Below are 18626 nucleotides of genomic sequence, written 5' to 3'. Positions count from 1 at the left end.
ATAATTTTAATGTGTACGTTAGAATAGATAACACAAAACACAAATGGCAAACAGGAAAGTGTATTGTAACAGAAATCAAAATACCAATATGATAAATTTTTTTCTTACTGATTTGCTCTTTATATTAAAGCACTAGAAACCGCTTACACCTTTGGATTCAGTAAGTATTTATTTAGTGCCTATCATATGCCAAGCACTGTGTGAGGCATCTTTTAATACATTACCTCATTTAAGCAGTACAGCAACATTATGGAGTAGATATTATCTTAATTTTACAGGGGAAGAGTTAGGGTGATTGAAGTTAGTGACTGGTGCAAGTCCAAGGCTACTGAGTGGGGTTCAGATCAAGTCCTCATTCTTTCTTCAAGGGAGTGATAGATGGTGAGATCAGTAAGGGGAAATAGTCTCCTTTATATGGGGAAACAGAGGTCTAGAAAGATTACGTGGCTTGTTCAATTTTACCTGGCAAACAAAAGAAGTTGAAATGTAGTCAAGGTAGACACCTAATTTATAGCTTTTCTCTTCACCTTAAGTCCTACAATCATTCTCTGTGATTTCATAACCTTTTATAGGGTTTCTCAACCTTAGAACTTAAGACATTTTGAATTAGACAGTTATTTGTTGTGGGTTCTCTTCTGTGCAATGGAGAATCTTTAGCAGTATCCCTGGCCTCAAACCATTTCATGCCAGCATCTCCCCTCCAATTGTGACAAGCAAAAATATCTCCAGACATTGCCAGATGTCCCCTGGGAGGAAAAATCAGCTGCTATTGAAAACCACTGCTATAGATGGCTAACAAAATAGTCTCCCATCCTTTACCCTTTGTCAACTCCTAACTTTCGAAAGAGCCACTCATATCTCCACTATCTCCGATCATCTCTTGGACCCACTCCAATCACAAAAGACCACTCAAAACTGTTCTACCTCTGAAATGTTAAACTCTAATAGCCTGTCTTGAAAAAAACCTATCTCATTCCTCTTATATTTTAATTTTTTCCTTCCCATTATTAAGCATTTTTTTTTTCAAAATGATCTATTTTCGGTTGCCTTCTATGGGTCAGGCAATAAGGTTACCAGCTGATGCTTGTAATGCAGCAGGTGGTTAATAAGCATTTGTTGCTTTGAATTGAGTTGAATAAAATAATAAAGACCAAGATAAAATGATACCGCAAGCTTTATAGGGCTTTTCAGCTTTTCTGAATTTATTGATATAATAAAACTACTGGCCTCCCAGAAACCTTATGTGATAATGAAAGGTAACTGTGAGTGTGCTTATCTAATCGGTTAGAAAACTAAAGCAGACATAAAAATGTATAGTGAAGGTAAAAGTGATGACAGAGTCTGAACAGGACTTTAAAATAAACATTTGAAAATTCAGAGTCATAAAGGAATATGTTATATTCATGTAATAAGGACAATGACAGGCAGTTGTAAAAAGAAATTGGAGAATTTATAAATTAAATACAATCTATTTTTGAGAAAAAACTTCACTAGCAGACTGGACTCCAGAGAAGAAGGAATTAATTGGGAGTTAAGTTGGAATTCCCCAAAAGATAAAACTGATAGAAAATGTAAAAGACAAGGAGGAAAAACCAGAAGTTCCACCATCCATCTAATAAAAGGATAAATCAATAGAAAAAAATAATGTTTGAGGCTATGTTTAATTCAGCAAATACAGATTCAGTGTCTGCTGTGGGTTACATGTGGTTATGGTGTGCTGGGCATACGGCAGTGAAAAGATTAGGATTACGTCCCTACTTGCATGGAGCTTCTATTCTAGTGAGAAGGGGAAGGTAAGACACCAAGCAAATAAATTATTATTATTACTATTTTTTAAAGATTTTATTTATTTGGCAGAGAGAGATCACAAGTAGGCAGAGAGGCAGGCAGAGAGAGAGGGGGAAGCAGGCTCCCTGCCTAGCAGAGAGCCCGATGTGGGACTCGATCCCAGGACCCTAAGATCATGACCTGAGCTGAAGGCAGAGGCTTGACCCAATGAGCCACCCAGGCACCCCGCAAATAAATTATTTTAAGAGGAGTGGTTGTTGATAAGAAAATAAAACCAAGTGATATGGCAAAGAGCACTCTGTGTTGTCAAGGGTTTCCTTTGGATCAGGTGGGAGAAAGGTTAAGGAATACCATTTCCACTGGGCACTGAATGAAAAGGAGTATCCTCCAGACAGACATGGGGGTGAAAATTTTTTGAGGAAAAGAAGTTGGAGTAAAAAGCTACGGTGGAATTAAGTAGTGTAGTTGAGGAAAACCCAGAAAGCCTATGTAGATGATGAGTAGTGTGTGTGTGTGTGTGTGTGTGTGTGTGTGTGTGTGTGTTGAGGGGGACAGGAGATGAGATGACAGATTGACAGATCAGCCCAGACCCATACTTTTAGGGTCTTCCAATATAAGGAATTTTGATTTTATTCAGAATGTAATCAGAAACCAGATTATAATCCTTTAGATTGTTAGTGACAATGATAAAACAAAGCCCTACCTGGACATAGCTAGCTTTGTGTTATGAATTATAAAGAGAAAATTCTAATAGCTTCCAGAAAGAAAAAAACAGATTATCTGCAAAGAAAAAAGTGTCAGATTGACATGAGATTTCTCAGCAACATTAGAAGAAAGAAGACAACAAAGCAATGCCTTTGAAATACTTTTCCATTTAAGACTGACTAGGTTCTAAGGCAGTTTCTGACACTTACTACTTGGACAAGTTACTTAACCTTTTTATGCCTCATTTTCTTTGTTTGTAAAAGAGGGAACAAAGATAGTTTCTGCATCATAGCGTTGTCCCAAGGATTAAATGCATTAGTTCATAACAACTCTTCTCAAACACATACAGAAAACTCATGAGAATTGACCACATACCTCAGGTCCCATGGAAAGCTCAGGAAATTTATGAAGACCATGTTTACTGACCATAATGCAATAAAACTAGGAACTGACAATAAACAATAGAAATGAAAATAAAAGATTTAGAACTGAATAGACTGAAAGCATCAGGATGCAGCCAAAGAAATACTCAAAAGGAAATGTATAGCCTTAAGCAAAAAGCCTGAAAGTAAATGAGGAAAGCTTTTGATTCAAATAAAATGCAAAATGAACTCCAAGAAATCAGAAAAAAGGAAATAATAAAGATAAATGAGGAAATTAGTTAAACATAAAGTAGAAAGTGTTGATCAATGAAGCATAATGCTAGTTCTTTGAAAAGACTAATACAGTAGATATACCATTGACAGCCATGATCAAGAAGAGAGAGGGGACAAATAAGTAACATCGGTCATAGAGAAGGAACATAACTACATCTAGTTTTTAAATTTTAAAAGGCACGTAAGTGAATAAAGAACTTTATACGATATTGAAAATACAAATAAAATGGCCATATTTATTAAAAAATACTAATGACTAAAATTGACCTCAGAAAGAGAAAAATCTGATTAAACCTACAACCATAAAGGAAATTTTATCAGATGAGATCGGGCGCGTTCAGAGTGGTATGGCCGTAGACAAGGAAATTTTATTTTATTTTATTTTATTTATTTTTTTTTTTTTGACAAGGAAATTTTAAAGAAAAAGACTATTAACCACCCATCCACTTGTCTACCTCCTCTTTCTTGTCCATTAAAATGACACTAGACACAGATAATTTAAAGGATACATCTCCCGAAACTTCAGGGAATATGAGAGCAACAGCAAAAGAAAGAGCATAGCAAAAGAAAGGGGATTAAAGTAGATGATCAAAGTAAACTTTGATTTTACTTAAAGTGTTCTATAATCTTTGTAAAGGAAAATACACTCAGGGATTTTGTGTTTCGTTTAAAATAGTTAACACCAAAAGCAAAGAGAGATGAAATGACGGATTCAAGGTTACCCAGCTGGGAAAGACACCATGGCATGTACCCACCTACCTGTTCCAGCATACAATGTAGTATCAGGGGTACAGAGATGAATTCTTCTGGAATCGGATTCAGCAAGTCATTGTAATATCTCATGTCTACTTCAGTTGTTAAGACAAAAGCCACTGTAAAATATACAATATATCATTGCTCAATTAAGATGTGTTCTCCATTTCTTCCACCAAAATTTTATCCATAAATTCAAACTGTCACCGTGCACTAAAAAAGTGGGATGCGTAGGTAGAGGGATGTCTGAAGGCAAGTTGGAGGACAGTCAGTAGTCCTTGACGCACCAGTTCACGGTGTTGGTCTTTGGGTTTCATACTTGCCTGATGGGGGCGCTTGTGGTTCCTCATTCTGTGCTTTCTTCTTGCCTGGGGTTGGAGCAACAGGTTGTGGTGCCTAAAAGTAGAAGAATTCAAAAGAGACAATTGAGATATTCAGCTGAGAGATGCTTTCGTCAGATGCTGGTATGATGGGGTCTGACAGGATTCTGAGATTGTCTGATGTTCACACCACAAAATCATTGGCTAATATTAGGAACAAACAAAAGGGTTTTGTCTGACAAAGGGAAGAAATTAATGGGTATAGACAGTTTTTAGTTTTCCCTAACAGAGCCCATTGAGCAATTGACAGGAAAGGGGTGGGGAAATGGGGTACTGGTCCCTGGGTGACTCAGAATCACATCATTCCCCCTCTTTGAGTCCTTCAGTGGTTCCCCATCACTTTCCAGGTACAACCCAAACTCTTTAACTCAGCACCAAAGCACATCTGCTTCCATTCTCCAGTGGGAGTTCATGTTGTTTTTCTTCATTTTGTACTACCACCTGGAGCACAGACTTATCCTGTAGTCCTGGCTTGTGCCCTAACACTTCTCTCCTTTGACCCCATGTCTGTGTATGTCATCTTTGCCCATTTCTTGAGGATGTCCTTCTGTCCCTTTGTCCACTAGGCATTCCTGCAGGCAGTTCACACCCAGCCTTCACCACATCATTTACCCTGCTGGGTGAGGCTCTCCTGACTCCTCCCTCTCTCCCACTGCTCCTCTCCACGCCAGGTTAGATGCCATGTTTTAGTGTTTCTACTGCAGCCTGAGCTGACTGTCCTCACCATGCTATGTTGAAACCACTGTTGACATGACTGCCATCCTCTTTAAAAGTTAACCTCAATGAGGGGGACGGGGAGGGGGAGTCTTGTTCATCATTGGCAGCACCTTGCACAAGGCTAGCATATGGTAGGTGCTAAATAAACACCATGGTTAATTTATCAATAGCCCTCTCTTTGTTCCAGGTGTTATTTATTGTGCCATGGGCTGAAAGTGACTTCCAGCATCAGCTCTCCATATGGCAAGTAGTTAGGGGGCTTCATAGAGCCCCCTAAAGGACCACTTGGGTGTCCTTTAATGCTGTGCCTGGCGGCCTCTCCCTGTTCCCACCCTCACCACTGAAATTCCAGCAGGAAGCATTTCCTTCCTACAGGTATTTATGTAATTTTTTCCTTCGTGTGTTTTACAAATGTGAAAATCAGTTTGTTCAGTTGATCATTCAGCCCACTGAAGACATTGCAGAATGTGCCTACCTCAGTAATTGACGTGGCTTCCAAGATAGGTTTCTCATTAACCACTTGTGGGATATTGATAAGCTGCATACTTTCCAAATAGTGTTGGTGCTGCCTTTTCCAGTCCAGGGTGTCATACATCAAACAGGCAATATTTTCAAAAATATCAGTACCCAATTCCAGCTATAGGGGAGAGAATTAATAACAGTTAGTTATTAGTGTTTTGTTGCTGGAATCAGATGTATGGTTCATTTCTCTCTTAACAGCTGAACCAACCATGCACTTCCCCAAATCATGGAATCCCAGCCATGGTGAGTGAATCTCCATTTATCGAACCCTTCTTGACCATCTTGTTCACCACAATGCAGACTGCTCCCTTTGGAGGGTCATAGGGCTGCATGATACTCTTAGAGTCCAATGAATGCTTCAACTAAGTGAAAAACACCCTGTCCACTAATTTCAGCAACATGGCCTATATTCTGATGTCTCAATTTCTAAAACAACATATTAGATAGGTAACTTCAATACCTCTTCTGTGCCACCATCAGAGGAAAAAAAAAAAACTAAGAAATAAGTCTACTGCTTTTGTATCTAATATCCACAAGTTTTACTGTCTAGTAAGCAAGTTGTAGATCAGATACCCCTATTACCTGGGCTTTCATTTCCAGAACTGGAAAAGTACTGTTATCACTAGGTCTGTCTGCCTGAAAGCAAGGAAGGGTTAAGTAGGCTTATCTTAGATCTGCGCTACCAAGGTAAGGTAGGATTAGATAGCTTCTTGGGGGGCCAGTGAATCACAGTCTGGCAAGAGTCCAGGGAGTTGCTGAGCTCTGCCCATCTTCAAGGCACAGCTGCCAGTCTGGGCTTCACGTGCCTACCCTAGGACTGAGTATTCTTCAGTTAATCTTCAACCTGCTAGTCGTCTGCCTAAATTCTGGCACAGAAACAAGTTTTTGTTTGTATTTATAAGAAATATGGTAGGACTTCTGCCCCTTTTGATCCCTTAGCTTAACTAGTTTATTCATTTTTAAATCAAAGAGCAAATCACATGCTAAAAGCCAGAAAATTATTTCAGCAACCAAGGTCTTAACTTGAGATGTTGCAGATGTCTTACATGAGCAGTTAGCACTTCTTGATGGGCATTTATTTGATGTAAAGCTTTCGTTACCTTGGTTCAGCAGAAATATAGCCTGCTTGTCTGCAGACAAAGGTACTAATGCTTTCCTTCTTCCAGAGAGTAAGAGGACTCCTTGGCTGGCTTCTGCTTTGGATATGAGGCCATTACCAACTTCCAAATACAGCTGAGTGTGTGACATCATGTATCCACACCATGTATTTAGTCTATTTCTACGAAAAGTAGATTTATTACTTTTATGTTTTTCAGGTGATCTAAACTTTAAGGTGAACTTTGTACCTCAATATGAAATCTAATGGCCTTTCTTTTCAAACACAACTCCATGACTGAACTGTTTGCAAGGCTTTCTTTCCCCATCGTTCTCAATTCTGGGTTGTTCACCCACAATGCATATCTTATAGAGGCATGCTTGAGCTCTAAAAAAAAATTACTGCAATTGGACCCAGACCACAGCTCTGGCATGAAGAAGATATTCGATAAATACTTGCAAATTGATTGATAGAAGATCAGTGTGTCTAGCTGGGCAGCACAGCTATAAATGGCTCCCCAGATAACTGAATGTTTTCATTCCTGCCTATTACTTTGATGGCCCAACTAGATGCCCTTGATGATAACTTTTTACTTCGGAGATCAGGAATGTTCTACCATAACTAGTATTTCAACTGAGATGATAAAATTTTTTCAACATAAAATTTTCTGAACTTTAATTCCCATTTAAATTCTTCTACTCTATAATTTAAAAAAGTAAAATAGTCAATTCACTTTCTTTAAAAAAGGAGTGATTAAAATCTTTCAATGAACACAAAATTGTGGATACTGGAGGAGGAAGCAGGGTGCTGGGAATGGTGCTGGGTCTTCTGAAGCTGTGATATGTGCCTTGGTGTTATGACATCTATGTACTGAAGGTGCAATGGAATGTACTCTACCTTGGGCCCACCACATTTCAACTCTTGTCCGTCCATGCCTTGTGGGGAGGTGGTGGGGAGAGCGGTAAATAAAATACAAAGAAGAGAGCCCTGGCTAGTGCAAGAGAAAAAGATACATGGCCTGACAGTGTCTTCGAAGACTTTTTATTGCTTCCTCTAAATTATGGCTCAGGAATTATATGGCTGTGATCTCTTATGCTCTTTTGAACCAAAAATGTATGCAAGTTCTTGAGACTGTATGGTACGAAACAGTAAAGGACAGAGGGTAGTGCCTTCTTTTCTGAACTCAGGTTTAGGAGGCAGAAGAGTGAAAGACAAAGCAGAGAAGATGAAGATATCCAGATGAAAGGGTGGAAAGAGGCCAAGCCAAGGGAGTTTGGAGTAACCAGTTTTGCTTATAACAAGCTCTGCCTTGGGCCACGGCTTCATGTTTGGTTTCTTTTCCACGTATAGGTCAAGGCCAGTATTTATTCTTACTATTGGCAAGGCATCAGGCTTCAGTGTTCTGTTTCTACGTAGTGACATCTAATGCTTTATGTTGACAGTCTTAATAACTTGAAGTGATCTGTATATTGTTACTTATTCAAATCCTGCCCATCCTTCAAAGTTCAAATCTAGGTCTCCCTCTCCTCAGAGTTTTCCTTACTTCATCATGCGCACATCCACCTCAAGGTCATCCATTAAGGGGCTCTGGTCATGAGAAATGTTCACGCTCTCACTCCGGGGCCTCTGGTCAACCAGAAAGAGACCTGAGAAGTTCTGTGTAACAGGGAATGCCTGGGTACCTACTATAACATCCATGAGGAGTTGTCACTCAACCTTCTTTTTAAAAACACCCTCATGTATCAAACATTTGCTATTACTTTGCGATGCATCCCATCTTTTCTTTTTCTGAATTAGTAGAAAATTTAGAGTGTGTTAAACATAACTGAGCACATAGGTGTATGGCACCTTCCACATCGCTTCTCTGTTTCATGGTTTTGGTCATGTCTCTCTGTAAGATCCACAGTAGCAGAGACCAGTAAACGTTCTCAGAAAATGCCTGTTAATTGTTGGGGTGGGGCCAAGTCATCCTATTAGATAGACCTTGTCGACCAAATACATTAACAGTGCAATTTTAGCAATAAAATTAAGGACCCAGAAAAACAATATTTTGAACTGATATATTAAAAAGAGAAAGACAATGTAATTTGAAAAACTGTAAAATTTATATTTTCATAATTAACAATGTTATATATTAAGACTACTGCCAAGAACATGAAGTATGAATCAAAGCCATATGCACCAAATAAAAGAATTACCATCCTTCATTTCCATCTCCATCTTATTTTTTGCCATTAGTTCTTACACTAAAAGCTAAAGAACCAGGTTATAACCATCACTGGGCATTCAGTGTTATCACTGTCTTAAAGAAAAGGAGTCTAGCACAAATCTATGTATATAGTCAGTGCTTAATAAATGTCTGTGGAAAGAATGAAGATGATAAATGATAAATGAACCACACTATCACATGTCCCAACCACTCTCACAAGACCATGTACTAACCATCATCTCGTTGTCTGCCCAGTCAGAAGGAAAGTTATCTGCCTTGACCATGTATTCAAGACGAGCAACATCAAAGAGATTTGTTTCAGGTTTCTCATTATTCAGGATTGGTTCCAGGTACTTCCAGAAAATTTCAAGTTCTCTTATGGCTTTCTCTTTCTTCAGTTTCTCAGCCTCTATGTCTAATTATAACATGTTAATAAAACAAAATGAGAATGTTGAATTCTTCCCATTGTAAGTGGACATGGTGAGGTCTATCCATTGTAAGGTATCTATGAAGTACCAGAAAAGGCAAATAAAGAAACATAATTTTGAGAAGGTTTGAACTTGAGTGATACAATTATGAAACTGGAGGATTTTTCTTCCAAAATTGATTATCAAACATGAGCTTATTTCATGCCTTCCTTTTACACTTGAAGACCAGAAATGTTATGATAAGGTCACACACTTGCAGAGCTAAACATGTTTGATATTTCTATCATCCTTAGATGGCATCTAATGTGGGAGCGGTTCTTCTACCAGACAGCTTTTTGACCATCTCAGTGTGTTTGCTTCATAACTGGTTAGAAATGCTGTTGATCCAGTTCTCCTTCCCCCATGGCTAAAAATAGACCGGATCAATGACTGATGCTTTAGACAACCTTGGGTCACATTTGAATAGCTACAGAATTCTCTGGACATTTGTGCTCTGAATAAAATCATAACAGATCCCCATAAATTTACACATGAAATTTTGCCTAAGATATTAGTGTTTATTATATCTATAATTAAATGGGTTGGTTCTACTACTAACACCTCAGGATTCTATTACAAAGTCTACTTTTCTGTGATTTTATTTCTATATATTAAATATTTTTTTGATGTTCTTTCCCAGTTTTATTGAGAAATAATCAACAAACATTACCGTATAAGTTTAAGGCATATAGCATGATGGTTTGATTCACATATATTGTGAAACGATTATCATAATAGGTTCAGCGAAAACCCACATTTCATATAGATAGAATGAAAAGAAAGAAAAAGAAAAAGACATTTCTCTTTGTGATGAAAACTCTTAGGAATTGCCTTCTTAACAACTTTCTTATACATCATACAGCAGTGTTAACCATAGTCATCATGTTGTACATTATATCCCTAGTAATTATTTATATTGTAACTAGAAATTTGTACTTTTTGACCACCTCCCTCCAATTTTCTCTTCCCCACCCTCTGCCTCTGATAACCACATGTCTGAGCTTTTTTCCTCTGAGTTTGGCATTTTTTGTTTTTTTAATTTTTTAAATTAACATATAATGCATTATTAGCCCCAGGGGTACAGGTCTGTGAATCGACAGGTTTACACACTTCACAGCACTCACCATAGCACACACCTTCCCCAATGTCCATAACCCTACCACCCTCTCCCTCCCCCGCCCCCGCTCAGTTTGTTTTGTGAGACTAAGAGTCTCTTATGGTTTTTCTCCCTCCCGATCCCATCTTTTCATTTATCCTTTTCCTAGCCCCCAAACCCCCCACAGTGCCTCTCAACTTCCTCATATCAGGGAGATCGTATGATAATTATCTTTCTCTGATTGACTTATTTCACTAAGCACAATACCCTCTAGTTCCATCCACGTCGTCGCAAATGGCAAGGTTATTTTTTACAGAGAGGCTACGCACTTATGGAACATTTTCTCACTGGCTTCAATAGTAAGTTATTTAATGTTACAGCTATCTTTTGAGATAGTCAGGAGCAACTGGGTCTGAATCTCAACTGTTTTACTTAATAACTGCCTCTAGCCTGAGAGTCCTTTAGGTAAAATGGAAGAAACAGATCTTCCTCGACTTAAGAGTGGGGATAGAGGGGCGCCTGGGTGGCTCAGTGGGTAAAAGCCTCTGCCTTCGGCTCAGGTCATGATCCCGGGGTCCTGGGATTGAGCCCCAAATCGGGCTCTCTGCTCGGCGGGGAGCCTGCTTCCCCCTCTCTCTCTCTGCCTGCCTCTCTGACTACTTGTGATCTCTCTCTCTGTCAAATAAATAAATAAAATCTTTAAAAAAAAAAAAAGGGTGGGGATAGAGTTATCCCAATAAATGCATTGTAAATGGAATATTTGAAAGTGACATAATACACCTAACCTAGCCTACCTTAATTAAACATGCTCAGAATACTTACCTTAGCCTGCAGTTGGGCAGAACCATCTAACACCTGTTTTATAATAAAGGGTTGCCTATCTCCTGTAGTTTATCTAACACTGCACTAAAAGTGAGCAACACAGTGGCTGTGGGGGTACAGAATGTTGCCAGTGTATTGGTAGTTTTCCCTCGGGATCACGTGGATGACTGGGAGCTGCCACCAGCCAGAACTGCAAGCGAGCATGTTGTTAGTCTGAGGAAAAAAGCAAAATTCAAACTTCGAAGTATCGTTTTTACTGAACGCGTATTTGTTTCACACCAAAGTCGGAAAGCTAAGTCCAACCATCGTGAGTTAGGGACTGTCTGTAATAAAACACACTTCCAGGGGCGGTAGTGGAGACTACATAAATTGATGCACTTAGAGCCCTTAGCACTAAGCCTAGCCCAAGGCATCTGCCCAGTAAACGGTAGTTTTTACTGTCATCAGTGGGAGTAATTTCTAACTTGGAAGAGCAAATTTTTTAAAAAATATTTTATTTGAGAGAGAGAGAGAGAGCATGAGCAGGGGAACGAGCAGAAGGAGAAGCAGACTCCCAGCTGAGCAGAGAACCCAAGTGGGCTCGATCCCAGGACCCTGGGATCATGACCTGAGCCAAAGGCTGGTGCTTAACCGACTGAGCAACCCAGGTGCCCCCTGGAACAGCAAATTCTTAAAATGCAGTGTTTTAGAAACTGGCATGCGGTTATGTAGATTACAAAACACTGTGCAAATGACATTAATAAGTAACAATAAAAGGAACAGTGTACGGCAGAAAATCTTGGACTTGCAGGTCACACAGGCTTACACTGAATCCTTGTTCTGTCACCTAAAGTATGCAGTAACTTTTAGTTCCCTTCCCACAGTGGCATTCTAGCATAACTCCCTTAGATGAAGCCCTGGAATGGCTGAATGGTAGCGTGGACGGGGCTTCACCCCACAACGTCCTAGTCTAAAGCTCAGAAGATAGAATGCCCTCTCTGATTTATCGCAATAAGCCGGACGCAGAACAGAGCAAGAATCCAAGGCTATGACCTCCCTTGGGCCATGTGGTGACTTCTGGAAGAACACATTATCTACAGTTGATCCATCCAGACTACACATTAGGTAAAAGTTATCGGTTAAATGTTCCTGAGAAAGGTAGTCAGATAACCAAGCCTTGTGACTCACAGTCCATGTTCTCTGGGGCTACACAGGGATATAAACAGAGTATGATTTTAATTTGCAGAATTTACAGCACCTGGCTAGCACAAGCAGAATAAAGAGCAAATCAAAGTCTTAAAAGGATTTAATAACGAATGTATTGTAGGACTCTTTTTTGGACAGAAAATTCTATTTGTACTTTACAGACAGTGGAGAATACTGAAGGATTCAGTGAGTTGTGTAGCAGACTGCATACCTTCTGGCTGAAGAAGAACTTCCTGCTGCTGGCTAAGTGCTGCCAGGTGTGTCTGCAGAGGTTCATAATTCTCTGAAGATATTTTAATCACGCTGCTTATGGGAATGCCAAGCTCAGTCATAATCGCGAATAGCTGAGGATTGTTGAAGCCCACAACTATAATGTAATGCTGGGCACCATCATCTGGCTCATCGTCTGTTCAAAATACCATAAAGGAGAGCGGCCGTCATTTTAAAAGAGAACAGGTTGCACTCAGCCAGTTCGATGGCTACATACATTATGCATGCATTTATAATGCCTCTGGCTCACCAGAAACAGTCCAGTTGGCTGCAGTGCAGGTCTGTGGACTGTTTTCCATTATTACCCTTCCAGTAAGAAGGCTGTGCCCATTTTACAAAATATTAAATCACTTTTATAAATGAGATAGAGTCGTGATAGAAGGACAAACATACATGGGGCCCGCACTCACAGAAAATGTGTGCTTGGGTTTTTGTAAAAAGAAACAGGCTTAGGAGATATATATATATATATATATATATATATATATATATATTTTTTTTTTTTTTTTTTTGGTTCAATCTCTTTTGAGCCACATCTGGCTCTACTCCTGAATTACGAGTAGCTGCAGCTTTTTGTGGTATTTTATAAGTAGAGGTGTTTACAGGAGAGGGAAATATCGAATATGGACGTGCCCCCACCAGAGTATTCTGTGTATTTACGTCAACAGGTGTGAATGCTGAGTGTGGGTTACAGAGCAGTGATATAGTTCTTGCATTAAAAATTTTAAGATATATATTGTGCACTTTCCTAACATATTTTTCCCCTCTGCTTAGCCCTGGCTACAGTTTTTACTAATGTTAAAACAGGACTTTCTCCTAGACTCTGAGATTCCGAGAGGTAAAAATAATTGTACTTTCATAGTCATGCTGGATAGTACATGAAAACGTTAAAATCCACAATAGCCCATTAAGATGAATTTACAAATAAGGCAATTTGCACAAACTTTTCATTTTTAAGTGATAATTTTTCTTCTCTCCCTAAACAAATCTGTGTTGATATCGGGAATGTTGATATTGGAAACCATAATATCATGGCTTCTAAGTCTCGTGGCTTTAGAGCAGAGCTACGGCAGGGGAGCTCAAGCGACAAGGGGTATGAAGGCCTGCCATCTCATTTAAGTGGGATGCGAATAATAATAGGAAGCTCCACTTGGGTTCAAGGGTAGGTGGCAATGAATTAAAAACAGGTGGCACAGGTCAAACCAGTTTTATATCAGTAATCAAAAATGAAAGGAAATTCCAGTTGCTCTAAGAGAAGCTAATAGTGGGAGAAGTTGAGGTCAGGTCAGGAAGCAGTGTGCTCTGTGTGAGTCCCAAGTTAACTGGTCTCATTTTATCACCACTGTATTTCACTCATTATAATAATCATTTTCTAGTTGGCCTCATAATTACACCTGACTTTTTAAAATGTTCTGAACAAGGTGGTAAGCTGCCTGGTGGCACAGTCAGCTCTTGATTTTTTACTTCATTTGCATTCTGAAAACGTCCCCACAGCAGGACTCAAGCTAAATGAATATTTACTGAAAACATAAATGAACTGCAAAAAGCAATATTTTCCTATTAGGATATCATGAGTGATACGTGATTTCTGGTTTTAGAAAGAGCAAAAGCAAAAAGCCTGGGAAAGATTAAGCATCATTATTGGAATGTTTTCTCAAGTTACTTTGTAGATTGGAAAGCAGGAAGTAAAAGGTGACCCACAGGAGGAGCATGTCACTGACCGATGTAGTGTTTAGTGTCATCGTCTTCTCCCCTCTGTTTTAACTGGGTGGTCTTTTTCACTGTTGTGTTTGCCTCAGGCTGATCTTTTCCCTTTCCTTTGGCAACCTTCACACCTGAGGTCTTCTTCTCCTTGGGAGGTTTTGCTTTCCCTTTATCCTTTTCTATCTTGAATCTATCTTCTATTACCTGGAAAGAAAGAATACTTTTTCTCCAAATCATATGGTGAGCAAACAATAGCTTTTCTACTGTTGGCGAATTAATTCTTTATTTCATTCAATTGCTTGTTTACTCATTTATTTTGCGGCTAATCATTCTTCAAGCCAGGATAGTGGAGATCCCAGGTTGGGCCCAACTTGTGATAAGGCACATCTACACATGAGGACTGTGGGGTAGGTGATAGGAGACCTTTTACAAAAGTGGCTTTCTAGAAGAAAATTCATCCAAAGGGAGAGTCAAGCATAGGCCTATAAACTACCTCAATTTGGGGGGGGGGGTAGGGCGAGTGGGGGAGTCTGAGTACCTCGTGATGGCAGGAACTTGGGTTTAGCTTGCAGCCTAACCCTGAGGAGTCTCAGTCTGAGTCTAAGAGAGAGGTTGGCTTTTCCATTAAAAGCAAAACAAAAGTTAAAAAAAAAAATATGGCGCAGCCACTCTCGAAAACAGTATGGAGGTTCTTCAAAAAGTGAAAAATAGAGCTACCTCACACCCCAGCAATTACACTAGGAGGTATTTATCCAAAGGATACAAACATAGTGATTCAAAGGGGCACACGCACCCCAGTGTTTATAGCAGCAATGTCCACAATAGCCAAACTATGGAAAGATGGAAAAACTCCAGATGTTCATCAACAGATGAATGGATAAAGAAGAGGATAGACACACACAAACACACACATTTAATTAATAATATGTGTGTGTGTATACATATACATATATATATGTATATATAAAAAACCCTCTCTATATACTATATACCTCTCTTTATATATACAGAGAGAGAGACATATATATATATATGTGTATGTGTGTATGTGTGTGTGTGTGTGTATAATGGAGTATTTTTTTTTTTTTTTTTTAAAGATTTATTTATTTATTTATTTGACAGAGATTACAAGTAGGCAGAGAGGCAGGCAGAGAGAGAGAGGAGGAAGCAGGCTCCCTGCTGAGCAGAGAGCCCGATGCGGGGCTCGATCCCAGGACTCTGGGATCATGACCTGAGCCGAAGGCAGAGGCTTTAACCCACTGAGCCACCCAGGCGCCCCTGTATAATGGAGTATTACTCAGCCATCAAAAGAATGAAAACTTGTCATTTGCAATGACATGGATGGAACTAGACTGTATTATGCTAAACAAAATAAGTCATTCAAAGAAAGACAAATACCATATGATTTCACTCATATGTGGAAATTTAAAAAAATCAGATAAACATGGGGAAGGGAAGGAAAAATAAAATAAGATGAAAATTGAGAGACAGGCAAACCATAAGAGATGATGAATTCCAGGAAATGAATTGAGGGTTGCTAGAAGGGAGGTGGCTGGGAGGAAGGGGTAACTGGGTGATGGGCATTAAGGAGGGCACTTGATGTAATGAGCACTGGGCGTTACATGCAACTGATGAATCACTAAATTCTACTTCTGAAACTAATGTAAAAGTTAAAAAACCCAGAAAGAATAGTTTTCTCCAAAATCTTCTTGATAAAGATTTTCGAAGTCTAAGTATTATATTAACAAGTTTTAAAGGTTAATAGATTCTTTGGGGAACCTAGCACCAATAAATTATTTTTATTACAGTGCCAGTTAAAAATGTATAGACAAAATCAATGGTTGCTCTTTGATACATTCAAAGATGGGATCAACACAAAACATCAGTGGGCAGAGCAAACTCTTTACACATTGTTTTGGAGCATATTTGGACTGCCCTATATCATGTAAAGACCCGATTTTCCCATCATTTTTTTCTTTTCACACAATTGCTGAAAGCTTTGTGCATTATTTCATAATGTAATTACACTTTCAATGCATTTGTTTAGAAATACAAATATGTTGTGTTCATTAAAATACTGTGTCAGTACTGGATCATAAGGTAGCCATACAGAAGATCTGGAATATGCTGATATTACTTGCTTTTTCCATACTCTACACAATTGGAACAACAAAATTAAAAAAAAAATATTGTAGTAACATCTGGGCTCTGTATTTTCCAGAGATCAAGAAATCAAATTTGAAAAATTACATTATAATACATTAAAGACAAGAAGAGTAGAAGATACGTTGCTCTGACACCCAGCTAACAGAACAAAGCACAGAAGAGGAGAGAGGCAATCTTCTACTCCATGTATCTTCTGGATGTTGAGGGCTCCAGAAAGAGTTTGGCTTTGGCACCTAGAAGTGTCAGAGGTAACTATGGATTATCCACAAGGGCCTAGTGCCTGGGGTGGGGAAACTCTGTCTCCACAGCCCCAGCAGAAAGCATCAGGGGAAGGCTGCCAATGTCATTACTAGCCTTGGGTGGAGGCAGCAAGGAGTGCACAAGGTAAGGTGCAAAGGTCTGAAAAGCCCCAGCATTTCTTTCTGCACCAGACATGAACTCATGCATAAACTACAGGTGGGCTTATCCCCTTGAGCTCCTAGCCTACTGGGGAAGAAAGAGGCAAAAAGCACATCCCAAACAGGCAAAAGTACATGACTTTTATGAAGGCTAAAACCCAATGAGAGGCACACAACTGAGGAAACCTCTCTAATAAGTTGGTGATGGAGGGCTTCTCTGAGGAGATGACATTTGAATGAAGACCTGAAAGATGAGAAATCATCCGTGGGAGAAGCAAGTGAAAGACAAAGTGTGGCACAAAGGCCCTGAGTCATAAAGGAGAGAGAGGTATGTTCAAGAGTAAGGATAGCAGAAGGGTGGGCAAGTAAAGAGTAGCCCAAGCTTAGGTGGGGGAGGCAGGACATGACCCACATCTTGGGAGATGGCTTCAGGGGGACTAAAGTCCTTGAGGAGGTAAGATGGGGACAGATCTAGAAAATGTGTCCATTTCCTTTGCTAGGAGGAAAGACCATTTCTCAGTTTAGTAAGAGGAGCAAGAAGAGGGGGGTGGCTGGGTGTGGGTTTAAGAAAGAGAGAGGTCTTCATGGTGTTAAGGGAATGTTTCAATTTTTTTCAAGTGAAGGATTGAGGCACAGTTATTGACCAAGTACAGGCAGGTACAAGGTAAGAGGTTTTGAACAGGGATGGTAAAGTGAGTCATGTCAGAAAGTGGGAGGGCAAGCTTAGTGAAGAAATATGGTAGAACTCTCTGCCAGTGTTGAGAGCTTATTGGAAATTTTGAGATTGCTAATTTAAAATGAAACCAGAGTACAAATCAGTGCCCCTGAGTCCAATTAGCTTGGAGGCACTGGCAAGACTCACATAGACGTTCAGGCAGCCACACTTGGATCATGGTAAATCCACTGAAGTGGAACACTGCCATGTAGCTCCTTGGTGGACAGTTAGCCTTGCCACAGAGAAGTCCTAACTCTGCCATCAAAAGCTTCCAGAAACTTCCACAACTGTGATTTTAAATAAAATCTCAAAGTGACCTTTAGAACTGAAAGGGAGAAACCATTACAGATTAAACTATTCTCAAGTACACCCAGAAGAATAAGCATGGGTATTTCATATACCCATTCACTTAGTCTATCTTTCCAAAAAATACTGCTGAGTACAGAGGAAGTTTAAAACTAGTTTCTTTATCCTTTTCCTGATAGATGGTACAAGGGCCCTTTCGCCCTGCTGGCTCTCCTAGGTGGGGTTACAAGCACGTGGGCGGCCACACAGCTCCCATCCCTTTGGAGCCTCTTTGGCAAGGTTGGGGTTCTCTAAGGTAAGGAACTCCCTGAGTCCTTTATTCTGTAAGGTTTCTTGGGAGCCCAGAGAGAGCAGGGCAGACCACAACCAAAATGTAAAATTAGCAATAAATTACAGAGACTCAGCTCTGGAGTATGACAGGTGGTTTCTAGACATCATCATCTTTCATTTGTTCTCCAAATGCAACCCGCGAGACAGGTAGTTTTTGTTCACGTTATATAAATGAAGACACACAGTTTGCCCCCAGACATACCACCATGGTAGAGACACAAGCGCGTTTGACTTCAAAGCCTAAAGTCATTTTATTTTTCTGGTCCTGTAAGTCTCAGTCTTTGATATCTTCCCACCTTCTTTGGCAGGCCTTCTGCCCTCCTTCTACTCTGTCTTTCCAG

The 18626-nt window shown here is 39.6% G+C and overlaps 1 protein-coding gene across 1 annotated transcript in view; it reads right to left on the bottom strand.

The window, feature by feature from the left end:
- SPAG17 (sperm associated antigen 17) overlaps positions 1 to 18626 on the bottom strand; it is a gene marked incomplete at its 5' end in the record, with an annotated part of 289972 nt that overhangs the window by 128202 nt on the left and 143144 nt on the right. The window contains 6 exons of the mRNA XM_080801661.1: positions 3909 to 4021; positions 4226 to 4298; positions 5475 to 5636; positions 9060 to 9241; positions 12608 to 12802; positions 14388 to 14574. Of these exons, the coding sequence (XP_080657787.1) occupies positions 3909 to 4021; positions 4226 to 4298; positions 5475 to 5636; positions 9060 to 9241; positions 12608 to 12802; positions 14388 to 14574 (912 nt within the window). The remainder of the gene's footprint in view (positions 1 to 3908; positions 4022 to 4225; positions 4299 to 5474; positions 5637 to 9059; positions 9242 to 12607; positions 12803 to 14387; positions 14575 to 18626) is intronic.

Source organism: Martes martes, assembly GCF_963455335.1.
Source record: "Martes martes genome assembly, chromosome: 4".
NCBI classification, from domain to species: Eukaryota; Metazoa; Chordata; class Mammalia; order Carnivora; family Mustelidae; genus Martes; species Martes martes.
Note: the sequence above shows the minus strand (reverse complement) of the source record. Positions and strands in the feature narration are given on the sequence as shown.